The sequence below is a fragment of the Lagopus muta genome, chromosome Z (genome assembly GCF_023343835.1).
Source record: "Lagopus muta isolate bLagMut1 chromosome Z, bLagMut1 primary, whole genome shotgun sequence".
In the NCBI taxonomy this organism is placed as follows: domain Eukaryota; kingdom Metazoa; phylum Chordata; class Aves; order Galliformes; family Phasianidae; genus Lagopus; species Lagopus muta.
In genome coordinates, this window is record NC_064472.1 from 23,617,144 (window position 1) to 23,644,476 (window position 27,333).

Consider the following 27,333-nt stretch of genomic DNA (forward strand, 5'->3'; position numbering starts at 1 on the left):
TTGCTCTCTAAGCAAATTTATGGAAGAACCAGAAGCAAGGCTTTTACTAGTTGAAACAGAAGTCAGGATGTCCATTTTCTTTGACAGTTACTGAGGTCTGATTACATTAATTAATTAAGCTTCTGACACTTTCTAAGCTTGCAGGAAGTAGCTTATGGTGAAAGACCTGAAGCATTTTCCTTGACTTTTGGAAATCTAAAGCCCAAACAAATCCAGGGACAGGTGCCGCTCAGTGCATCACTACTGTAAACATCCCTGTGGATTTCAGAGCAGGTGTGTGCATACGCACAGTCCCTTATGTAAGGTGTTCAATACCTGTTCCTCTACTGCTGCCACTGCCGCCCGAGATCATTAAGCTACAAAGACACAGGTCAGGCTGATGAACACCTTCACTACTTAATGATGTACACGTGTGCCAGCATCTTCAAAGTCTCGTATCTGCCACCCTCTCCCAGAATAATCCTGGCTGTGCCTGAGCACTGTTCTCTGTACTGATACCACAGACGTATAGATAAACTCATGTTTTGTTTCCCATTCAAATAAAACCCAGAAATACATTCAGTACAAAAGAGGTGGTGTTACAGGTGACATCGCAGGAAAAAAACGACTGGTAGCACCTAGTGAATAAAAGACCAAGACACAGCAGTGACACGTGTCGACTCAATCAAAATTAGGAAAACAAGCAGTACCAAACCAATGCTGTTTTCAGCAACTTCATTTTACTTTCAATAACGTTTCAGGATTCAATGGATAGCCACAGAATTTCATTCAGTAATGACAAAACATGTTTAGATTTTGACTCTCTACCTATCTAGCACAAGGAAGCAGGCTGCAAGTATTTGAGAATGTTTCTTATAATATCTGAGTTGGCTGTTCTGATTATCCTAATGTATAACTTCAATAGTGGGCATCTTTCCCATTTCAGCATAATTAAAGCATTTATATACAGAATTACAAAAGGCAAGTGAGATTTTTACATAGATCAGCCGCCTCATATGTCATCCTGAATTCTGAAAGAAAAGACTATTTTGTTCAAAACTATACAGAGCAAAAATCCCAGAAAAAAAGTTGTTTTTTTTTTTATTCTGTGACACCGTGTTAATACAATAAATATACAAAACTTCTGAACAGCTCAGACATGCAACAGAGGGACAGGAGTGTATTTGTAGAGAATCATGACATTCACCAGGATGACAGAGCATTGTTAGTAATTTACAAAATATACAAACATCCCCATGATAAATACTCCTATATTACGTATCAATGACTACTGACATTCCAGTGTTTAAACTTCATACTCTGTACTCAATTTGTCACAATACCACAAAATGACAAGTGGGTGCCATAGTCTGGTAATTAGTAAGAGGCTGAAATATCATTTTATTTGGGTAAAAGTATTTTAACCAACATCGGCCTTCTGTTGCCAAAGGTAAACTCAAACTTCTTCCTCCCTTTTGGGCTGCAAAGCATTACATTTCTGGTTCAAAAGCTCCCATAACTGCCTCTTGAATTTTGCTTACCAGGTTTAGATCCATATATTCAGCCCAGCACATTACAAATCGACACCCAGCCTACACTGAACATTCTCATTGACATTTAAACATTTGGCAAAATATGCCTGCCAAATTCAGGTTTTTATACCTAAATGTATATCTTTTCCCTATTATATTCAGGTAATTTGTATTATGCATTCTTCAGCTTAAAGCAAGGATTATGTCACTGGGATTCAAATCCGAGGGAGATCCAAGACAACTACTTAAATTTAGATTCAAAATAATCCGTATTACAGCTCCTGAACAGAACTGCCAAGTCAAATGTGAAGGATTTTGAAAAGAACAACTTTGATGCACAGCTGCTAGAAGTGTAGACCCCATCTCAGCAGAAAATGAAGACCTGTCTGAAAAGCTTTTATTAACATCCCACACAGATTTAAGTTCAAGGCTAACCTATTCACTACTGTAAAATTTTAGAGCCCCTATTAGATAGAACATTTAAATTGCTTTTAACATTGTGATTCAAAGAATATTTAGATGATAGCATATTATTATTATTAAACTTCTGTGTAGGTAAAACTGCTACATTTATCCAAACTCAAGTTGGATTTAAAGGAGTCAGTAAAATAAAGAAGACTAATTACTACAGCTAATGGTAGTACTCATCAAGGAATTAAGTTAATAGCACTAAAAAACAGAAAGTTTATGTTATTATAAATACACTGTATGAGAAAGATTTAATTGGTCAGCATGGAGGGGCCGCAGAAACTTCTGGCTCAATCTTGCCAAAAGTGATTCACACATTAAGAGCTGAAAAAATTTCAGCCACAATAAAATTACACTACAGGTCATGGGATGATGTTCTGCTTTCATTTTCTAAAACAAAGCTTAAAAAATAGTCCAAATATTATGCTCATGAGCCAAATCAAGGAACTCTAAGTAACCTTCAAAGGACAAATCCATCACTTTATAATTAAAGGCCTGATTAAACTTTAGAACAATACAATGGCACATCCCATTACTGACTGTTCTGTTCCTCAGCAACCGTTCAATCTTTTCAGCCTTCAGCTCAATGACGTTGTGAAAGATGAATAGTTTTCACTTTTTCAGTTTGAAACAGGAAGCTCTTCCAAGTGTAAATCACAGAGATGGCTGAGTTATGTTAAAATGCATTCAAGTATCTGTAATGCCATTGCTTAGAAAGATTCATCTTAGACAATATTATTGTAAGAAAATTAAATACTGTGTATTTATATTTTTGGACAAGCAGTAAACAGAGTGACTGACAAGGCTAGAGATTCAGTACCACTGTTCAACACAAACCACACTAAAAAAAAAAAATCTAAGGATCCCCAAAACAAAAATACCACTGCAGGTCAATGAGGAGAGCTAAACAAGAAACTAGTGTTCTAAACATCAATATCTGTTCTTTTCCAGCAAAATTATTACCTCAAGAAAGAAATACTGAAATAAAAAACATAGTATATAATCATTTATGTTCATTTATGTCTGTGATTGTAACCATTAGCTACCTTTCTTAACTTGTACACTGCATTAGACATTCCGTTACAAAGAATGCTTATGCATCATTGTCGTTTCTCACAGGAAGAGAATACTCCATGAAAATAGATAAAACAAATGCTATAAAATGGTGCAAGTAAATTCTGGACCAAAACATGATTTCAGTATGATCAGATAACTCAACAGCATTCATGCAAATTTACAGGTTTATATCAAAAGACTTACCCTAAAAAATTTGAAGAATTTATCAAATTCCTAATATATTTATTTGATAATTAGATACCATTGTCCAATATGAGGCCAATTGTTGAAACTATTTATCTCCCATAAAATACAGAGGGCTTTACATCATAGATAGAAACTTCTAAAAGAAGGGCAAAGAATATGCTTTCAAAATAAATAAATTCATAATAGAACAAAACTAACATTTCCCATTTTACCCATGCACAGCTGGAGAAAAGACAAACATGCTGTGTTAATTTTATTCTAGGCTTTAGGAAACAGAATAAATGACCTGAAAATAAAGCACAATCAAAGAGAACCGCAGCAATTTCTTTTATTTCCTCTACATTCGGTTACCCTTGAATGCATTCTGAGCTGCACTGGTTGCTGCTGTCGATGCGGCGTTGGCTGCAGCAGTTTGTACAGTTTTGTTGGACATCACCCCTGTTGCAAACTCTTGCTGTGCTTTCTCAAAACTAGCACCAGTTGTGCGGTAGAGACCATGAACCTAGGAACGTGTGAAAGCAGTCACAGTTATGAACTTTCCATTGCATTGGTAGAGTAACAGCAAAGGAGAGCTGTGCAGGAGAGAAATCTCACTTTATGTTCAGAAGGATCTGGAAATGACTCAGACTGCTCCTACACAAGGTCCTACAGATTTTGATTGCCCTGCTCTACAATTTGATCACACTGATTTCTGTTACACTTTCACGGGGGTCTTTAACTTTTCTAATACTCACTTTCTAAAATAATGTATTTAAGTATGCAAAACAGGCTGTATTCTTAGTATTACTCAGGGACATGGCTTGCAAAACCTTACGTCTCAATCTGCCTACAATTTAGCATACTCATTGAAAGTGAATGTCCATGTTAAAAGAGGAAGCTGAAAACAAAGCCAAAGAAGTAGTGCCACTGTGCCAATAACAATCTGAAAAGCTTTGTTCTACATCAATCTTTAGAAAAACAAATCTCTAATTTACATGCTTATAAGAATCTATTAAGCTAAGCTATTAATGAGTGTAGTTCAAAATAACTTAGCAATGTAGATATGCATCTGCTAGCATGATGCCCAACAGGTCTGCATAATAAGCAGAGATTATAACCATATGGCTTACAAACTCTTCAAACAATACAGCTTACGATTTATAATACAAAAACAAAATTCTGAGAAACCTTCAATTACCTGAGAACTAAAATTAGATCCCAATTTGAGATTCGTATTCACTCAAGTCTTTAAATAGTTGATTAAGTTGTTAAATAGTATTATAAAGATATTTCCATTACACACAGCAGACAAATTGATGTTGTAACTTTTTTCCTATGTTAGAAATGTGACTATTTTTCATTTGTGAAGCTATACCCTGTCACATCTGAGCATGCTGAGCATGCAGGCTTTCTGAAAGAATGCAGGTGCATATGGCAGAGAGACAAAAAAAAAACAACCAACCCTGTTCTACATCTTTCTTGATTCCTTCTCCTGTACCTCAGTATTTACGGAGAAAAGAAATAATGAGAGGTTGACATCTCTAGGCCATCCTTAACATTTCTGACTCATGTCTGAGGGACAGAGTAGTTTTGCTATGTGAAAATCATTAAACATAGGAGTAACGTAGATAATACTACAGAAGCACAGCAGACCTCCCAAGAATATCACATCATCAACCCCTGCTTTGTGACTGTGTGCCACTCAAACAAATTCCAGGCCAAACACAGAAAGCAGAGAAGTGGAATAAACAGCTTACCTTTTTAAACATAACTAATGAGATCACAGCAGATGCTGTGAAAAGTGCAGCTATGATGATCATCATAATGCCAACAGGAATACTCTTATTAAGACCAGTAAGAGACGAAATCCATCCACTGAAGGAAGAAAAAGAAAAACACTAAACTTTACTTGAACAGTACAGGAACCATTCATCCACGTCAGAGGGAAGCTAGATAAACTCCTGGTTCTAGTCAACTCCAAAAAGTTTTGAAAGGAAATTCAGAAAAATTGCCAATGAGAACATTTCTGTATTGTAGCCAGTTTTTACAGCTACATTCCTACTTTGTCAGGAAAACTTCAGTATAAGTCATGAAATTAAAGAAATGTCAGAGTAGTTTATCAATCTTGGTTACCCTTGGTCATAATATCAGTTCAGATTGATTTAAAACTGCATGACTTTGTGAAAAAGTCACTTTAAAAAACAAAATTTCTTTTAAAACAACACAAAAATATACTATACATACATCTTGTATGTGGGAAGATTTACTGAGCTATATCCACAGAGTGAAGTTTCTCAACTGGTGTTAGTATGATAATTTATTAAAGTAGAAAGCTTTATCTAATAAATCAATTAACACAAAAGTCATATTAACTACTCATTCTCTACTTTAAATATTATTATTATTATTTTTTAACTGTAACATCAACAGTGAAGAACAATACCAAACCTTTAAACCACAAAAAAGCAGGCTGCCTTAAGAAAAACAGAACATCAAGATGGAAGATTCTTCCAATTAAGAGAGCAAATCAATTCTGTAAATCTTCAAAACACTAAAATTTTCCTCTACCTGTTTCATACTGCTCTGATTCCCTATGCCCAACTGGACTCTACTACAAATCCCCGAAGTCTGAACTGTAAACAGCATCTTCTGATCTGGCTATTTTTTATACTCATCTTGCAAAGCATGATCCCTAGAAGCATATTCCACACTAGGAAAGCGGCCCCTACAAAATTACTTTATTTTTCTCACGTCAATCATGGTATCTATAAAAAAGGAACACAATAAATTTGAGAGCAAAAAAATAATGAAACAGGACTTTTCATTATGCTCCAGTTTAAAGCGGTATTGTTTTGGCTGCTGTACAAGTGTTTGGAGATTAGTTGCAAAATATCGCTGATATAGAAAAATATCATTACCCAAATACTGTACTGCCAGTCACAGCATTCCATACTATCAACTGGCTACTGCAATCATGCTTTTAGCTAGCTCTGATTTGCTGAGGATTTTTTGCAGGAATGGTAACAATTCCCAATAATTTTTAAACGTAAAATTCAAGTATTGTGAACTCCTCATGATTCAGGTGAGAACAGTTAAGAGATTTACTACTGCCCCTGGACTATCACAAGTTCATGGGGTCAGATGGGATCCACCTGAGGATGCTGAAGGAGCTGGCAGAGGTTACTGCCAAGCTGCTTTCCAACATCTATCAACATTCCTAGTCAACCAGAGAGGTTCCAGGGGACTAGAGGCTTGAAATGTGATGCCCATCTACAAGAAGCATCATAAGGAGTACTTGGAGAACTACAGGCCTGTCAGCCTGACCTCAGTGACAAGGAAAGTTATGGAACAGATCATCTTGAGTGAGATCACATGGCACATGAAGGAAAGCCAGCCATCAGGCCCAGCCAGCATGGGTTCGTGTAAGGCAGGTCCTGCTTGATCAACGTGATCTCTTTCTATGATTGAGTGACCCACCTGATGAATAAGGAAAAGTGAGGAAAAGGCTGTTGACATAGTCTACACAGACTTCAGGAAAGCCTTGAAACTGTCTCCCACAGTATGCCCAAGAGAAACTGGCAGCCCATGGCTTGGACAGGTATATTCTTCACTGGGTAAACAGACAGCTGGAGAGCCGGGCCCTGAGAGTGGTGATGAATGGAATTAAATCCAGCTGTGACTGGTCACAAGTGTGTGTTCCCCTGGGGTTGGTACTGGGCCCTGTCCTGTTTAATATCTTTGTTGATGACCTGGATGAGGGCACTGAGTGCACCCTCAGTGAGTTTGCACATGACACCAAGCTGGGAGGAAGCATCAACCTGCCTGGGGGTAGGGAGGCCCTGAAAAGGGATCTGGACAGGCTGGATCTCAGGGCTGAGGCCACTGGGATGGAGTTCAGCAAGTGCCGAGTCCTGCACTTTGGCCACAACAACCCCAGGCAATGCCACAGGCTTGGGGCAGAGTGGCTGGGAGACTGCGGAGAAGAAACAAATCCAGGGGTGTTGGTTGAGTCTCGGCTGAACACGAGCCAGCAGTGTACTGAGGTGGCCAAGGGGGCCAATAGCATCCAGGCCTATATCAGAAATAGTGATGTCAGCAGGAGCAAGGAAGTGATCATCCCTCTGTACAGAGCACGGGTGAGGCCACACTTTGAACAGTGTGTTTGGGGCCCCTCACTACAAGAAAGAAATGGAGGTCCTGGAGCATGTCCAGAGAAGGGCAACAAAGCTGGTGAGGGGTCTGGAGCACAAGTCTTACAAGGAGTGGCCGAGAGAACATGGATTATTTAGCCTGGAGAAGAGGAGGTTCAGGGGAGACATTATAGTTCTCTGTAACTACCTGAAAGGAGATTGTGATGAGATAGGGGTTGACCTCTTCTCCTATCTAACTAGCTGTAGGGCTAGAGGGAATGGTTGGATGTTAGGGAAAACTTCTCCATAAGGGTGGTCAGGAGCTGGAATGGGCTGCCCAGGGAAGCAGGTGAGTCACTGTCCCTGGAGGTGTTCAAGAAAAGTTTATATGTTGTACTAAGGTTTAGTAGAGAAATACTGATAGTAGGTGGGTGGTTGGTTTGGATGACCTTGAAACTTTTCCAACCTTGGTGATTCTATGATTCGGTGGACTTTCAAATTAAAGCTTATATACATAGGTGGTTCCAAAAGTGATAGCTCCTACTCATTTCCATGGAAACTACAGCAGCCATAAGGAGCACAGCACAATTTGATAGGGCAAATTCTTAGCTAAAAAGCACTATTTTTCAACACAGTCACCATCTTTAGCTATACACTTTCACCAGCCATGAACAAGAGCTGCACAGCACATTTGTAAAAATCTGCACCCCAGTGGAGGTGATCAGGTGGCAGTTGCCATTGACGAAATGCACTGCCACTTCCTCACTGTGCACACATCCACTGTTTGGTCTTCGTAAACATTCAGCAAGTGTCAATGACTGTCAATGGGTGTAACTTTTTTTTGTGTAGAGGAATTCAACGACACACCTTTGCACCATACACACATCCATGTCAGATGCCACTTGGCAGACTGCTGCCATCTGTCACACAACAACAAAATGTAACAGAATACCAGTGTGAAGTTTCAGCGTCTACTGCCATACCACCAGCATCTGCCTCTGATGTGGACCAACATAATAAAATAGGAGACATTAACCTCAGAGCAGCCTTGCATGAATGTGCAGCAAAAAGAAAAATTAACTACTACAGAATACGCAGTTGTCTTAGACATTTGAGCTTTTCAAACAATATCAAAAATCGCACAGAATCACAAAGAATTGCAGGGGTTGGAAGGGACCTCAAGAGTCCAAACCCTCTGCAAAAGCAGAGACCCTACAGTAAGTTGCACAGGTACGTGTCCAGGTGAATCCTGAGAATCTCCAGAGAAGGAAACCTCACAACCTCTCCAGGCATAGACCACTATATGCTCCCAAACACCACACTGACTCATTCTGCAAGTTTTAGTAAATTTCATTAGCAAGCGTTAAACATGAAATAACAACAAATAACTAACAACAATAACAAAAAAAGGAAACAGCATACTATTATTTCTAAATTACTCTAATTTTCTCTGTGTTTTCTTTCCTTATTCTAAGCATGTAACACCTCCATATACCACTAAAACATAGCAGAAATTATAAAAGCAGTTCAGATTTGTGTACATTAAACAGCAAAACTCTGTACAGCCCAGTAACAGAAGTACCTCACACTCCTGGGATATCTTTCACTTAAGCTTTTCTGAGTGCCAAATATAACAATTCTAGTGAAAACAACATATGTGTGTATATGTGTATATACACACACACACACACACAAAACCACAGACTACACTGCAGGTGCTATATCAAATATGTTTGTCATACTTAGAAAATAGAATACTCACCAGTTTCCCCATCTTTGAAATCCTGCAGCTTGAAGTACATGTACAGCAAACTGACAGATATACACAAAGAAGAACACAAAGAACCTGAATGAACTGTCACTCCTGAAAGAGGGGGAAAAAAAAAAGAATGTAATGCAGCCAGGAAATAAAGGACTTCTGACAAACCACTATACTATAAAAAAAAAATCTGCATCTACTATATGAAAACTATTTTGAATTATTGATTATGACCTCAAGTATTGCTGATTCTGTGATTTGTGTTTATTTACAAGAGTTTTCCTCTTTAATACAGTATCTTTGCCTCTTGCATCTCTTCAAGAGGTGCAAATACCAGCAAGGTGCTACTCCTTTGTGTTTTGTTCAGCACAAAGCAGGGCCTCTTAGAGTAAACACAGAAGTTCTGCCACAGTGAATGCAGAACAGAACTCTGAAATTCACAGTACTGGCAGTGTTGTACAAAAATCTTTTACTTGAAATAAAATAAAATCTAATTTGGAATTATGGAGATATAATGCAGATCACAGTACTGAAGCAATTGCTGTTTAAAAGCAAAATATACAATTATGCTTGTTGTTTAAATTCTAAAATACCAACTTGACAAGGAGTGAAGTGTCAACAGCCTGTCCAAAAAAATCCAAATCCAAATGAACTGATAAAGCCTCAATGAAGATCTCAAAACTAGTGACGAATTGACATGCTTGCTCCTGAAGTTCCAAATAAAGTAAAAGTCACTTAGTTAAGATACCAACTAAGAATATGCAATCAGGTTTTGCTAGCAGGAACACTTCTTGTGGAGGGAATGTTTTCATTACTACTGATTCAATACTTCAAGTTCAGTAAGTACTGCCTTCAGCTGTTCAGCACAAAAAGAAAGTATAAAAGTTGAGTAATTGTCTTCCAAACAACTAAGAAATGCTGTAGATTTACTAGATCTAAAACCCTAGAAGAGAATGCGACACTGAATTCCTCCAGCAAATCAGGAATAACAATTATTTATAAATCATCACTATGTCAGATCTATAACCAGTTAAAGCTACCACTTCTCTAATGCTCTCAAGAAGACTGGGTTCTACAAAAACGAAAAGAAACCCAACCAGTTATTATTTACATCATGCATTCTGGTATTATTGTTTGTTACTAAAAAACAAGTTGACAGGAGAAAATGTAGTTTAAGCTACACAAATCTTCAAAGATAAGTAGGTACAACAGCATTTCCTTGGTTATCAAAAAGAAACATGTAATTTAGCCCAAAGATTATGCTACACTGCAATTTGCGGCTATAAATCTTTAATTTAAGTGTATTTAATCTGACAATATTCTGATTCAGTTCAATGTAAAAATCAATTTAAAAAATATTCTAAGAGCAAGAAAACTCGAACTGTTTCAGTCAACATGAGAAAGTTCAATTTTGCAACCATTCTGTTTTTCAACACTGATGCATTTCAAGATTGTGACGCCTACCAAATACAGATCAGTAAAAGCTGGAAAAAAAATACTGAAACTTGATTATTAAATGCTAGCTCTACTCAAGCTTAAGAATCTCAGTCTACAATAACTTCAGGCATTTCAGGCCACTGGACAATAAAAAATGAAGTGCAGGTTTCATAAATTTCACTTAAGAAGCCAAAAATTTAAGAACCTTTAACTGTAAATCTACTCAGGTGCAAAGGGATAGAAATACACTGAGAATTTTGCTTAAAATTGTTACCAGCCCAAAAGAAAAAAGTTATTACTATGTCAGTGGTAGAAACAGTAAATATTTAAAGGATGTTCCATGGTATTTCTAAGTACTGCTGTTTATATTTGAAATACAGAAATTAAATTAATGGCAGACATACTGTTTGTTTCTAATGAAGTCAGATTAAAGGACCATCCTAACCACAAAAATGCTAAAATGTTAGTGCATTTCTACAAGTAGAATATTTAAGAAATGTAATACAAGTCAAGATGAGGTTTTTACCTGAAGGCTCCATAAAGTGGTCTGTACCAGCAGACAAAAGAACAAGGTGTAAAAAGCAAGAACCAGAGGATACTCAATCCAAAATCAACACCTCGAGTAGCATCAACATAAAACCAGGCCAAACATCCAAAGATATTAAGAAACAGTGTCACTGTATGGACTGCAGAAGCACAAGTAAAAAAAAAGTCTTAATTAAATTATGGTCATGTATGAAAAGATTAACTGTTAAAGCAATACCCAAAACACTAAACATGCTGAAAATAAAACATCCTCTCTGCAATAATCCAACTGATTTTTATTAGTAACTTTCAGGTAAAGTCAACATTCCCAAGTGAAAGCACTGAATGAAAGAAATCAAGTCTTAACAAGTATATGGTGAAGATAAAACGCTTACAACTAAAAGGGTGAAGAAAAAAGTTTTTACAGCAGTAATGGATGATTCTTCTACTATACCTACTTGACTATGTACATATGCACTTAATAGGCTGTTTACATTCTCTTAAATAAGGCAAGTAAATAAATGCAGAGTATCAGCCTTAGTATTAAAATACATTTCCACTGCTTCACTATATATTTATAAAGACAATGCTACAAGTGATGCAAATATATTAAAAATTAGCATTAGACATGCTCTAATTTGAAACGAACTTTCAACATATAACCTAAATATAAAATACATCAAATATATTTTTACCAAAAGCTATCTGTCTTACATGTAGTAGAGCAAAACACTCTACTTTGAAAATACACTGATCCATAAAACATAATCACGTGACAGGTTAGAATTTCAACTGAAGGAAACGCATTGGCATTCTGACAGTTATTTCAAAAATACTTTACTCCTGGAACAAAAAACACAGCAGTAGTAAGAAATATTACATTATGAAAATATTTTCATAGTACCTGATTATGAAACACTTCCATAGTATCTGGCATAGAAATTATTTTTTTTTCTGGATACTAAGAAGATAAAAATGAATTTCTGTGCCTGTTCAGCAGCACCCAGTGATTCAGCAGTGATTCTACCGGCTCACTGTAAAACGTGCAGCACTCTCTTAATTAAGAGTATGCAAACAATGCTGCAAGAAGCTGATAACGAGAAATATTTGAGTTATTCTCTGTAAGGTAAGTCCAACAGAAGAACTGGTAAGATTGCGAAGATTCTGAAAATAGTCTTCAAAGCTTTTTGCTTCATTCCCTCTCAATCAGTGCTTTAAGCAAGCCTTAAATCAACTTACTAGGGAAAAAAAAAAAAGTGGATAAACAAAATGCCTACATTACTGCACCAAAAATAAAGGAACTCAAAATATCTTCCTCAGAAGAGTCCTTCTTTCAGAATCACCAAAACCAGAAAACATCATACTTTTAAATAAAGTGCGCTTAATTCATTTACATATCTTAGCACTGTTCCGAGAAACTCACGTTAGAATTCTGGTGTGTACTCATTAGGAAGCACAACAAATGACAGAAACTCTTACTATACTTCCATAAATATGAGAAAACTATCTCAGGGGGTAGTCTTTTTCTTCTTTCTAGACAATAGTGGAAAACAGGAAGATCTCCTTCATTACTGGAAGCATTTGTTACTAGCTGCAATTGTTCTGAGAGCTAATGCCTTCACACAAACACTGTGGGAGTAGGCAGGTGTTTCCAAGTTCCGTGCAACAGTTCTAAAAATATTCTACCTCCTCAAAGACAACTGCGAGGGCTGAAATTACTTCAGTGTTTGGCACAACTCTGCACTCATCCAACGACTGTGACAATAAAGTCCTCATTGGGATACACGGCAAAAAAATACGCTTTTCCCCCAGGAACCAGCTGGGCTGCCACCCTTTAACAGAATGGCTTGACATGAATGAGATGTCTATGGAGAATTTTGAAGACACAAGTTAGCTTAAAATTGAGCTTAGACTTTCATTCCTTGTCTGTTCTGCTCTTTCTGGAAAGGGGTGGGGGACATCTGCACACACACCTTAAGAATGACAAATATTTGCCATAGGAATAAAACAGGCTTTGATCAGCACAAGATGATTTTCACTTTCAAAATTCACCCAAACAGAAACTTAGAAAAAAAAAGAATGTCCCTCAATACACAGCCCACTGGCCAACCAACACAACTCATGGATGTGCTGCTCTTCCTGAATGGGCTTATGACAACAACAGTCACCACGCACCACCACAAAACTATGAGTGGACAACACCAAGCTATTGCAAAAAAAAAAAAAACCAAGAATTGTTAATAGTGTACAGGAGTATGAGCATATACTATCAGAAGTATGACATTTTTTTTCCTTCTATACACAATACACTAAGACTTCATCTAAAATATTGGATCTAGTCCACACTGTCCAATTCTAGATGCTATATAATAAAAATGTCATAATAATTTGAAGTGGACCAAATAGCAAATCTGTAAGTTATCAACAGATCTTACATCAATCAGAACTCTAGAAAACATGACCAACAAAGAACAGTTGAGCGAACTATGCTACTTCAATTGAAAAAAAAAAAAACTAAAGGAGACACATGGTCTTTTGTAACAACAATAGATGGCACAGGTAAGATCATTGACAGCACTGGAGAATTAAATTACATACTTGGAAACATCATCTAATGATAAAGACAGCAACACTAGAGCATGCTTGGAAGGAGCTTATGAAGTGCCCACACTTGAAGATATCAGGAAATGACAAAACAAAACATGAACGCAGATGAATACACACTACTGATTGTATCCTCAGACAGAGAATGGATGAGACAAAAGAAATCTAAATAGGAAAATATCACAAAATTTGACACCTTAAGAGTATGCTTCCACCATCATCTGTAGTTTACATCATTTGCCTTCAAAAATCTTGTCACAGGAAAAATTCAAACAAAAACAAGAAACCAAGCCAAATGCCATAATGCCTTCCATAAGACTAAAGAGATCTTCAGTTCTTAAACTTTAAATAAGAAAAATTCCTTGAAAACTAACACTGTTCTTTTTGCACATGCAATTGTGCTGTGGGGAGTGTAAGTAGAAAATAGGCTTCTGAGACAAAAAAAAATTGGTGCCAGAAAGCGATCAAAAAACAAGACATTTCACTTCTAGCAACATTTAAAAACAGATTTAAAAACTAGTGCCCATTGTCACAGAGAAAGAAAAACTGCTATTTCATCTGCAAGTCACCAAAACAGCAGTGGCAGCAAAAAAGAGTACAGAAACAAACCCCTGGCAGCTGACAGAAGCCATTACCATGTAACTGCTATAGTCCAAAAACAAGGGGAAGCACACAGTGAAAAAAGAAAAAGGGGTGGCTCTTTCCAGGAAGAAAAAAAGATACGTGCAAACAAAAAAACACATCAAGAAATCAGAGGACTCTGACTTCTGGTGGAAGCAGAGAAAATACGGATGAATTCACAGGAATAAGGATACAAGCAGGTCTGTATTCTCACGAGATAAGGTATGCACAGATCTGAAACAGGTAAAAAAAAGTTTCTTCAGATACTGAAGAAATATTGCCAATCTTGGCCACATAATGGCCAAGAAAAAAGTATTAAAATTGACACTAACCAAACCAACACAGAAACACACACACATTAAATGACATGTTCTTACAGCTGAAAAAAAAAAAAAAAAAAAAAAGACAGGAAAACTTTACAAAGTGCAGAGCAGTCAGTCCCAGATTTATCCTTAGGCCTTAAAAGTCCTAGGAAGTTCTGAAAGAGGATGCAGAATAGAAAGTACTAGCATCTTAAAATTCTTGAGCCCTTAACCTTTCACTTGATATAAATCTGAAATGCCTGTCTGATTTTTGAGAATGACTAATCATGTGTTCTACCTACAATGGACCTACGTTAATGATTGATGGCCCAGCAATGAAAACAGCAAGCAGGTGTGGAACTGATGAATTGAATTGAATGAGATGGAATTGATTTAATGTTCTCTACTCATTTTACATGTTTCATATACATACTTCAATCATACTAACAGCTGTATGGGAACTGTTAGGTCATGGCCTGAACCAGCAACTGAGAACACCTGGAGGGGGAGCACGGCCCTGAGAGCACAGGTGGAAGCAATTCACCTGTGTAACTGGAAGGCATAAATCATAGCTTCATTCCTCCCTAACCTCATTTAAGGGCTGGCAACCACAAGGGAAGGATCTCTACTTGAAGACTGCATCCTTTGGAGTGTTTGGTGAGCCCTGATCCTTGCAAAGGGGTAGAATGTCACTTGTATATTTGGTTCATTCAGCATTTCTTCAAAACACATTCTCTGAATGAGGGCAACATATGAATAATAATACAAAATAATACTAAAATAATACTAAAACTACACAGAATTGTAAGTATGCACATTAAAGCAAAAGGATATTACACATTTAAAATCACAGTATATTAACACCAACAATGAATTGTGAACCATGTATTGTACACATAGAAATGTACAATTTCTTCATATGCAAACTGATTTTAAAAATAGTAAAATTATTTCTAAGATAACAAATGGTCAAATATTGGTTTATGATAATAATGAGATTTAAAATAGCATACAATATATAATGCAAAACTGCTTTAGGATAAACCTTTTATCCCCAGGGGATTTTCTATGAACTAATTCAGTGTTTCTAAAGTCAAAATGAACAAGAAAGTGTCATTTAAATATTTAATTTCTGGATTTTAAAAATATATCACAGATGTTGCAAAAGCCAAAGCAGGAAGCATCATCATCAAGTTTGAATTAGCAATTTGTTTCTTCTTTTAAAGAAATACTTACACATCCACAAGTAGTACATGATCTTTACAGTCTTCTGGAATTCTACAGGAATATCTACAGAGAAGTCCTGGTAGAAACACGGTCCCACTGGAAAATTCTCAGGAAGAGGTGGCCAGTTATTTTTTCTACCTGCAAATAATAACAATAATAAAAAAAACCAGAAAAATACATTATAATACAAATTCAATCTCTCTACACTAGAAAAAGAGATTATAGATAGCTTGGGCTACCAAAACCCAAGAGTTTTATTACCAGTCCTAACAAATTTTAGAAATAAGGTATGATGAAATTCAGACAGATCAAGGAAATGAGTGAATTCTATCTATTTTATCTATGTAAATGCCTAAGGAAGCAACTGATAGCTCCTATAGAGTACCAAGAAAAGAAACACTGAAAAAAAAAACCAGTAAGTAAGCTTTGGTCAGAAAAACAAATTTTCAACGTTTCTTATCCTCTAAATGCACGTTTCTCCAACATGTGCTATACTCACCTATCATTTTGTTGAATACAAAGGCCAGAGATAGAAAGGCCGTGTTAATTCTCAGAATCCTGGTATTTTTTTACATCTGGATATCTCTAAAACTTTTAAATAGTTCCTAATACAGTTTGTAGTCAAAGTATTGCTTCTAAGCCCATAAAAGCTGAGAAAAGCACCTGTTAAAACACTCTCAACTACAGAAGATGCCCCTACAGAACTAATTACATTTTTATACAAAGATTTCAGACACGGTCAGGACTCAAAGACAACACAATCTTTTATTCCTGCATGCTGATCTATTGGGGTAAACAAATACAGATTAAGAGATCCAGCTAAGATAATTCTAACAAACCTTCACCATAACATTTCAAATCCTGTACACAACAGACATATAAATCACCATATTCGAAAAGGGGGGTTAAAGACAAAATTAGAAGTATCTTTATTTGAAATTCTGACAATACTTTGCTTGCAAATTTCATCTTCAACGATAGCTTCACTAGTTTCACCTAGTAAGAACAGAAAGCTAGCAAATCTTACAAACTTGTATTATGAAATAAATTCTTTCCTCACTCAACAGAAGATGAAGTTGACAGTTCTGTCCACAGAAGTCCTCAACAGTGAGGATCTGCTGAACAGTCTGCCTCTTTCATTGGAGGTTTTTTCACCTAGGCTTTTAGAGCTGATGATTTATAATAAGAATGTACAAAAGTTAATCAATTAATATGCCCACTTGTTCTAAAAACTACTGTGGAGTTTCTGCTATGAAAAATATTGATAACAATTCAGATCTTTACTTGGCAATATATGATCGTTTCTCTCAGTTTCAAGAGTAACAGAAAAACTCAGATATCTTCAAATAATTCAAGTTACTAATGATGCTATTTGATATGCTTTTACAAGCCAGTGCCAGTTTTCAACTAAGACTGAAAGACAGCATAGTAAGATGGCTTGATATTTCATGTATCGCTATTCTAAGATAGTCATGTTCCAGTACTGAATCATAAGCAAAGATCTAGGTCAGATTTATTTAATTCAGAACATTACTACCTCAAGACCTGTGAACATAACTGCACTCGTACTGTGGGCACATCACTGAAGACATCCCAGTACACTGATGGATTTTTTAAGACCAGCCAAATGAACAAGCTGAAATAAGAAGCAGTACACTTCAGCCAGCTCACAAGCAGTACTGAACAGGACACAAACAGAGAAGACCAAAGATGTGGTATTGAGCAGACCTATCAGACTTTAAGATCTTACAACTGCAGGCCAGCTGTACAAGATGAGTGTCCTAGATATGCAGCCACCATTTTGATCTAAATGCAAATATCCACAGTATTATTACAGAACGCCCTATTCTGCAATCAAGACACCCCTACAGCACTTCCAGTTAGAATGAGAGCACAAAAGAAAAAAATAGAAGGAAAAGCATATTTTTCTCAGTCACAATGCACAACTCATGCTTTGCAGCATCTTTTACTTGGGCATTTGCTAAAAATTTAGCATTCTCCTTAAAGCTTTAGGAGCTCTCATTTCTGTTTAGCCTTCTTGAAGAATCCTTTAGTTTCTTACGAGTTCTTTAAGCGCTTCAATGTAAACAACTGAAGCTGGTAAAACAATAAATACAGCTTAAAAATACTCTGAAACATGCATCAGGTATTAGACTTCTATTCCCTGAAACAGAGATGAAAAGGAATAAAATTGTCACAAAAGACAAAAGAGTAAAGTAATCAATTCAGACCAACAATGCAAGTTACTGAAATTATATGAAGGGTAATACGGAGAAGTAAATGAAAAAATAAACCAAAAAATCATTATGTTGGAGGACAGGTAGAGATTTAATGAAGACAATGAAAAGAGTAAGTACAGAGAAAATAAAAATGGTTTTATGAAGGGAACGTGACTCTTTTCATAAGCAGATCCGAGGGTATACAACATGCTAGAAAATTCCCTGTGAATTTCAATTACTGTGTGATTATACATATAGAGGTGTACAATTCTATTTCCAAAGGAGCAAATAAAACCTCAGAGAATCAAGTGAAAATAAAACGGACAGAAATCAAGGTGCAAGTGAAAAGACCACACAAAAAATCAACCTTGCACAAAGTGTTTTGGGGTATTCTTATAATTTCAGTCTAAATTTATTCCTTTTGAAAAGGAATAGTATCCTCAGCTAAATCTTCAGTGAGGAGAATATAGCTATCTTCTCAATTGTGAAATTGCAGTATGAAAATTGATGGTATTAAACAGCACAGTTACAATTTGTAACAAAATGAGATGCAGATCTTGATTATGGATTCTGAAGTTTCGTATCAAAGATTAATACTTTCTGCTATTTGCATAAATATTATACCCAGAACATACTAAAAGATAAGAAAACGCTACAAAACTGAGATGTTCTAGAGTTATAAATTCAGAGGAGAAAAAAAAAGGCATTCTACAGATGAGGTTACTTCTGAAAACATTCCACTTCTATTAAATAGAATTGCTTGGAGATTAGAATAAAAATAACTGACAGCTGAGGCTAACATGTAACAAAGGCCACATTTAATATTACTGCTGTGAAAATTTGCACTGTACAAGCCCGTTTTTACTGGATTGTATGAACTGTTTCAAAGGAGGTGAATTTTCCAGAAGAGATTATAAAAACCTTTTCAGATCTGTTTTACAATGTCACTATAAAGCAAAAATGGTTGCTTAGAAGAAATTAAATTCTGCAAGTAAAAAACAATTTTCATGCATACCCCCCTGCTGGTTGAGACTCTGCATTTCCCTTTCTCTGCGATCCAGTTCAGCAGCTTTTCTTTCCAATTCTTCTTGACGCTTTAGTAGTTCTGCCTGGGCCAAGGCATGCTCCTGAACAAAACAGACATAATTAGATATTGATTATGTACAAAAATAAATATTCTAAGCCTACCTCACATAATTAAGCATTTCCAGTTCTGCATAAGAGTAACTTTGTGTTGCATGGAGTAACTGCTTATGTTAAAGCAGTATTAATTTTCATAAATCAGCAGGAAAACAATACTTATTTATAGAAGACTGTTCCAGAAGCATGTTACATAATTATATTTAAAAGGAATCTAATGCCTGAAAGTTATAGACAAACCTTTGCAATCTGAGTGTAAGCAGGTGGTTCTTCTGTTGGTTTCATTATTGCTGGCTGAGTACTGGGTACATTAGGCATTTTCACATTTCCTGGAGGAGCCTAAGAATACAAGAGACAGTTATAGGGAAAGAGTCTCCTATTCTAATAATCATCTTTTCATTAAGTTGGTAAGATTTAACACAACTGTTCTAAAGGAAGTGTTACTGATAAGTTGAAAACCTGATATGCTGCCTGCAATATTTATTACCTTCAGGAAAAAAGATAAATAGATTTTATGATGCAGTGTTTTGCTGGTTGTTTTTACACTGCACTACTTGCCACAAGCACACGAAGAATTTTAGTAATTACTAGAAAGTAAATACAATTCTAATTTTGTTCAGAAATGGACATGGGAAAGGACTGTTGGATTTGCCAGTGATCTCATTCTCAAACATTATGTCGTCTATAGTAATGTCTTCCAGAAGACTTAACAAAGGCCTATACTACCTGCTTACTTGGAAAAACAATCCACTGTATTACATGTTCAAATTCAGGATCTGTAACACACTGTTTAACTATCTCAGTAGCACTTAGTGCAGCATCTGGTTTCAGGTACCTGTGTCTCACGTATTGGTCATTTTCCATTTAAATAACAACAACAACAAAAACAGTTTACAATAATTTTTTTTTAGATGATCAGGGTTGAGTTGTTTTTTGTTTGTTTGTTTGTTTTAAAGCTCAGATGGCTGTTTTTCTTTGTATTCCTTTTTGACATCTTTGGCTTTCGCTACATCTCTCATGTCAACCAATGACTATAAATCCCAGGAAATAACTATTGCCTCAAGTTCACATCATAGTAGAGCTACATTTTCATAAAATTCAGCTGATTTTTTTTTTTTTTTTTTTTTTAAAAATATGCTTGGGGACAAATGTACAATTCACACCTATCTTTGTGTACAGCTTGCAGTATGAAAGACTTTGCTATTCTGTGATCTTGTAAGACACAGAACCATAGTAAGACAAATCAGTAACAAAAATATGGTGAGGAGTGTGAATAAAATACAAAATATTTGAATCAGAAATCAACTAATACCACTAAGGTGGGAAATCATAATCTGGTCCATTTTGTATGCACTCTTCCCAATCATCTTTTGAAATACACTTCAATACTTTGAAGAGAAATCAGCATGACAAAGGAAATCCCACCTATATATGTCATACTGCAACATCTTAGCAACATAGTTGTTTCCAGCATTTCTGAAATATCTATACATTAGCTTCTAACAAAACGGAGAGATACCAGAGGTCTCATTCTCTTTCAGAAATGGTGACTTAAACTTTTCATCTTATAAAGATTATTCATCATTTTAGGATAACAAATTTGGCTAAAGATTGTTAATACCACTACTCCTTATCTTGGAGCATTCTTCAACAACAAGAACAAAAGGTCTTTTGCGTGAGAACTGTGAAAACCAGGTAACTACCAAGAGTTCTATCTTCTACTTAAACATAAGACTCAGACTCTGCACAAAAACCTACTGAACAAAAACTCCATACATTATGTACTGTATAAGAGAGCAGTGCTAAAGAAGACCCCCCCAGAAGTATGACTATTATAGCTTTGCAGCCAAAGTAATCAAAGACCTTGAAAGCATAACCGATAGCAGCTGTCTGCTAGACTATGGACCACCTGCAGCCTCCATAATGATTGCAGCAGCCTTTCAAAGGCACCTGTAATACTGTTTAAAGGTGGATTGGTAGACCAGAAAATATTTGAACAATTAATTCAAAGATGCTTATCCTTTAAAGATACATCATCCAAACAGCCTGCAGTGCTGCTGATGACTGAAACACACACATACGCTTGTAAGTAAAGGAACTGTTTTTAATGCTCACTGAAGATGTGCAGGCTCTACTATATGCTAGCTATAATTATCTATACAGCTTTTTGCTGCTTACTATGCATACAAGGACAGCTGTGAAGAAAGTTGGCCACCGAGGTAAAGGCCTGTGCTCCATGGAAAAAATGAGACGGAAATAGTAATTTGGAGCTGTGGACATGCAGCCTGGAATATTGCTGCACATACACTGACATGGGGTAACAAGCTGCCACATCCAGCAGTCTCAGACTGTGGACTCCTCTGGGACTCTCCCTCCACCTGGGAAATTTCCTACTGGTAGAGCCCAGTGCATGCACCTCAATATCCTGAAGGCTCCCTGTTTTAGGCCAATGAATGTTGAATACTGATGGAAGGCTGAACACATACTCAAGGTTCACAAAAATACACACTCATTCTGAAAACATTAATACGGCCAACTAGCCAGGCAGGGCACTAACCTTCTTAAACAACATCCCCACAGAACACTGACAGGACTATGGTAAAACACAGATGCACACAACAGTGTGCCACTCCTCCCCTCTCAGAAGAAAGAGGAAGTTAATACTGCAGACATCACTACCTGGGGGCATGGCCACAGCTACAGGCACCTAGTTCACTCACCCCTGTCTCTCGAGCTGCTGGTTCCCAGACCTTGCAGCATAGAGGCAGCTGAGTGAAATGTTACAGAAAAGTAGTTAAGAGGGGATTTTTTAAAAGCTGCAGTGATTAGATGCAGGGTTCTCCCTGTTGACAGACTGTCCCTGTCTGATAAGAAAGCAAGAAAGAAAACAACAAAGCCAAAACCTCTTACGCTTAGATTTTTGTCCTCTGCCTAGCCAATAAAGAACTGGAATCATCTTGAATTCTATGAAAAGCTTTTTCTGAAGTATGACAGCTGTCACTTTTCTTTCCTCTAGTGCGAGGCCAACTGAGGTACATTCCAGTTCACGCTTTAGCAACTTCCCATTTCAGTTTTCTTAATACTCTGCCAAATACTACCTTGATTCCAGCAATTTATTACTGCTCTAGAGCCTATTTCATTGAGCATTCAAGTTTAAGACACTTGCTTTGATTACTTGTAAGAAATTATTCATCAAGCTTTTTCCTATGTTATTAACTACTATCAGTATTCTTATAACCTTAGAGATGGTGGAAGCTTCTTCCTTCTGTGAAAAAAGTTTCTCAATTAATTCTGTTAACAGTTAAGGCAACTGTTTTGCCTTAGAGCTTGCCTCAGAGTTTCATGCTTTCTTGCCAGAGTTTAAACTCTTTAAATTTTCTTCAGAAATAACCTCTCTGTTTTCAAATGCTGTCTAGCCCCAGGAGCACACTTACTGTATGCTTACTGTTTAAATCAAAATCAGCAAAAAGTCAACATGATTTGTCTCCTCTCAGGTGGCATCTAAATGGCTGCTGGCTCTCCTATGCTGTTACCTTCAAGCTAGAATAAGTACATCTACCCCATAAAATAATGCTATTGAACACTTATCACTTATTATCACTTGCTGCAGCTAGTGCACAGTGTAAGAAAACAATGATAGAAGAGTTTGTAAGAGAGTCAGAGGTGATGAGGAAAAAGAAAAATCACATATCTGCTTCAAGATCAGTAATAACTTCTCACCGGATATTTCTACCTTCTAGATTGCTGTAAGTTAAGAATAAAATTCCAACACAAATCACATTCTGGCCAACATCTTCATAAGCTACAGCTAGTTATGTTAACATACTAGTATTTCTTCATCAAGAACAGAAATAACCATGCACTTTTTTGTACACCATTGTATCATAACAATTACTTGTGTTATCATAATTTGCATATAGGGAAATGAACTTAATTATTCCAATGTATCTGCAATGATAGATACTCAGAATTTCTTTAGTGATTTTTTTTCTAGTTTATTCTTCAAAGACTAACTCTACGTGCTATCATCACAGGCATTATAACCCATCTTTTGCAGGTTAATGGAGAAAGTATTGTAAACACGAAACCATTTAAAACAAAGGCTGCACTAACTCTTCCTATTAAACTAAGAAATCATTTCTATACCTCCAATCAAAGCTAAGAAGCAGTGAAGAAAAGTCCCACGCCTACTTAGAATCAAACAACCAGAATATCCAGCCGCCCTGGAAAATCAAAGCTTTAAAGTTCCAGAGTTTCTTAGAAGCAATAAGTACGTCCTCAAACATTAGCACAGTACTGCTAATCTGGAGGACTGCACAGCCTGAAACAGAAGCCCTGCTAGCATTCAAGATCTCTTATTATTGGACCATCACCAGCAGTAATGAGAATACAGAAGAGAAGGGTAAATTGCTATTTGCAGTCAGATATTACCTGGAACCACTTGTCTACTTCATAGCGGCACAAATAATTTATTTTCCCTGCAAATGCGTTTTCTAATGTTCAGCAATTACTGGAGAAACAGAAGTTCAATAAAGTGCATATAGGGCAAACAAAAAGTAGGGAGAACAGAAATTAAGCCTTATCGCAAACAGGGTACTCAAGAGTGTTCCTTCATACATGTAAACAAAATGTTCTGAGAAGTCAAAGCAACCGCTCATTAGCCTGTAGACAAAGCAGCAGGTCTAAGAGTTCTGTACACAGTTATTAGAAAGTTATTCCACAAGCTCATTTTTTATTACTTTCCAAACACAGATTAAGCACAGGTTTTCTCTATCACCTCTTATAAAATCAGCTCAATTAGGAATTCAGCTAACCTCATGTAAAAAGCCCAAAACAATCCTAATAAAATCCCTTCTGGAACATCAGCTTACAGTAAGTTCTTCACAGTTTCATGTGATAAAGCATTCACAACTTGTTGCACTGAAAAATCATATAAAATGGCAAAGCACTGTAAAAATATTCTCATGAGACACCATCTTCTCATAACACCCCACCTGCAGGAAGTAGAACTGCTGCACAGCCAGAGAGCCCTTTCACCAGTTGCGTGCATTCAACTCTTCCTTTTGTATATGACTACTGGACTACCTGTGAATGCCTGATATTGCCAAAAATCTGTCAGAACCAATTTTACTTCTTTGTGCACAGAACAGTACTAAATAAGCAGAACAGCATATTCTTTTCTCCTGTGTTATTTTGTTTTTTATAGACACAACTTCCAGCACTAAGAGCGCTGAGGCAGCTTTGAAAGCAATGCCAGATTCACACACTAGCTATCAAGTAACTAGCTAACCATTCACTATTAGAACTGTCAAGCACTGTAAGATGCTGCCCAGCAGTATCACATAGGATCTCCATCCTTCGATACATTCAAAACTCAGCAGGAAAAGATAAGCTAAGCAATGTGGTACACTGACTCATTTTGATTAGAGGGTTGAAGAATGACTTCCAGAGGTCCATTGCAACCTGTCACATGGTGCTTACCGGTTGTTTTTCCAAGTGCTGCTGGGGATTCGGGTAGGGAAGAGAAATATCTGACTGACAGCCTGGATGAGACTGAGGAGGCATCAGCAGAGAGAAACACAGCCTTTTATTAAAATTACCTTTTAGAAGGACTTAACACTAATTATTCAGATTTGTATTGCAAGAACTGCACTGACCTCTAGCCATCACTGGATAATAACCTATTTTACACAACCAACAGTTGGCCGAGGGAACTGAGTTGTCCATTTCTATAGACACTTTACTACACAGATCCATCCATAGTCTTTCATCTTGACAAATACTACAAGGTACTTATATCTTGAAATTCAACCCACAGCTTCTCATGGTTATCCCAAACTGCACTTACTAGATAGATTTTTATTTCAGTGTTTTGCTGTCAAAGCTGTAATGAGCAAAGAAGCAAATGAATATGACCTTCCTTGAAGGCAATAGGCTGGCAAGAGATGAATGCTAAAAGGAACATCCCTTAAGCACATCTCTCCATAAGCATGAAATACTGTATTTATCAGTGAGACAAAAATTTTCAAAAGAAGTCAATTGTAACTAACTGATTGGTCTGGTTTTATGTTCATTGCTGGGATGACAAAAGAGGGGGAGCTATTCAGGAATTTACTGAATATATGCCTCTAAAAATACAATACTCTTCTAATGATTTTTTCAGATTTTTAATATATACATTTCCAAGTGCATGCTATATGCATGCTATATCCAAGCTATGAAAAACTGATGAAATTTGTGATGCTGCAAGTCAGGAGAAAAAAAGTCTGGGCTTACTTAATATTGCTGCATGTTCTAACTACATCTCATTTAAGAGATGACACAAACGTGTTCAAAAAAAGGTGCTTTCAGTCTAGCACTGTAATACTATATGACACCTTACCACTGTGTTGCCAAGACAGGGACACCAATATCCCTGAGCGGCACTTCCAAGATCTGCCACAAAAATATAAGCTTGAATTTGAAAAACATAGTATTTTATTGTTGGAAGTTACACTGATAGACAGTAATTATCCATACATTATGCACATTTCACACAAGATCTTCACTGTCAGAAATAATCACTTAAAAACGTTACAGAATCAAATCTATTGAGAGAAGACAATGTGGAAACTACACGAATTGCATGCAATGTTGTGCTTCTCAGGAATAAATTACTCCTTTTACAACAATAAAACTATTCAGTCTGAGGATTATTAGTTAAATTCAACATTTTATGTGAAAAAGATACTTTCTTAGCATGCCACACTCATCTGAGTTTTAAAGAACTGAAGAATTCAAAAAAGCACAAAGGACAGACTATCAGAAACCTCACTGAACAGAAGAAAAACAGTTTTGCTCTAGGTCCTTTTCAGGAAGCCACATTCCACAAGAGATCAAAACTCAAGTTAAGCCCGCAATGCATCCTTCAACTACCCTTCAAATTGCTGTGGTTTAACCCAGCATGTTGAGCACAACACTGCTTTGCTCACTCCCCCCTTCCCCAGTGAGAACCCGTTAAAAAAAAAAGTAGAACTGTTGGGTTGAGGTAAAACTATTTAGTAAGATAGAGAAAAGGTTAACAATTACGACATTTACACATTAACATGTGAAGTCAGTCATCTTAATTCTGTTCCCTCCCATCTCCCTGGATCCTTTGCTGAGAATGGCCTTGGCTCTATACAACGCTGTTTAGCAGACAATTATGAATGCTAGCGTGTTATCAACACTGCCCTTCTCCCAGAACCAAAACGTGGCATCGTATCAAACACTCTGAAGAAAATGATTCTACCCTACCTGAAACTAAAATACTTTGGAGATGGTATGTCCTTACAGATCTTCCATTATCTCCAGCTAGCTCTTCACATATTATACATAACCGTTCCAAATTCTGAAAACAATACCCTACAAATCTTACCTAAAAAGTTCAACAGCATACTTAAGAAATAAACATGCTTACTGTTCTTGAATCAGAGAAAGGATTGTACTCATCTAGTCCAGGGGGAACATTTCTTGTCACTTGCGTAACCGAAGGATCCTAGAAGACAAGACAGTTCTGTAAATGCACAGACAGGTATGCGAGAAATGAGACAACACTTACACATCGCATAAAATTTAGCTTCTGTTTAACAAAAAGTTATTTTCACACACAAAAAAAAAAAAAAACCCAAAAATTTGTAAATATCCACCTCTTCCTTTAAGCCTGACATCATTCTATTCAGAGCTTCTTCCAAATCTAGATTAACACAAACTCCATCTGTCATGCATTTAATTCATAAGGAAAATATGTTCTAAGCAGAGAAGGGAACAAAACAGCACGCTGCTATTTTGACTGTTAAGTCTCCACAACTATACAACCAACAAAGAGCACAACAGAAGAAAAAGCTTGGTTTGACTTTGGGCTTTTCTACTTAGAAGAACCTCCAGGAGTAGAAAAAGCACTTAAAAAAAAAATGTTGCTAAGGAAACAATCCTCCACAACAGAAAGGTACCTTTGCTTCAGCTTCTACCTGAACTGGTAGATTTAGGAAAAAGGGCCTTTATTTTTTTCTCTTCAAACAACTGCACAGTGAGGAACACAGCTTAATATTTAGCTTTATAAATTAACAACAGGAGTTAAACATTCCTGCAGTAGAGATAGGCAGGCTTGGTTCTGCAGAAGCACTCACT

The 27,333-nt window shown here is 36.6% G+C and overlaps 1 protein-coding gene across 2 annotated transcripts in view; it reads right to left on the reverse strand.

The window, feature by feature from the left end:
* Positions 1-699: 699 nt before the first annotated feature.
* Positions 700-27,333, reverse strand: part of SCAMP1 (secretory carrier membrane protein 1) — a 41,308-nt gene continuing 14,674 nt past the window's right edge. The window contains exons 2-10 of one of the 2 annotated variants that reach the window (XM_048932546.1): positions 26,624-26,701; positions 24,667-24,738; positions 19,426-19,524; positions 19,061-19,172; positions 15,836-15,964; positions 11,074-11,233; positions 9,114-9,215; positions 4,979-5,096; positions 700-3,744 (exon numbers count right to left, since the gene is read on the reverse strand). In XM_048932546.1, the coding sequence (XP_048788503.1) occupies positions 3,580-3,744; positions 4,979-5,096; positions 9,114-9,215; positions 11,074-11,233; positions 15,836-15,964; positions 19,061-19,172; positions 19,426-19,524; positions 24,667-24,738; positions 26,624-26,701 (1,035 nt within the window). In that variant the 3' untranslated portion in view covers positions 700-3,579. The remainder of the gene's footprint in view (positions 3,745-4,978; positions 5,097-9,113; positions 9,216-11,073; positions 11,234-15,835; positions 15,965-19,060; positions 19,173-19,425; positions 19,525-24,666; positions 24,739-26,623; positions 26,702-27,333) is intronic. The other variant, XM_048932547.1, reaches the window with a different exon arrangement.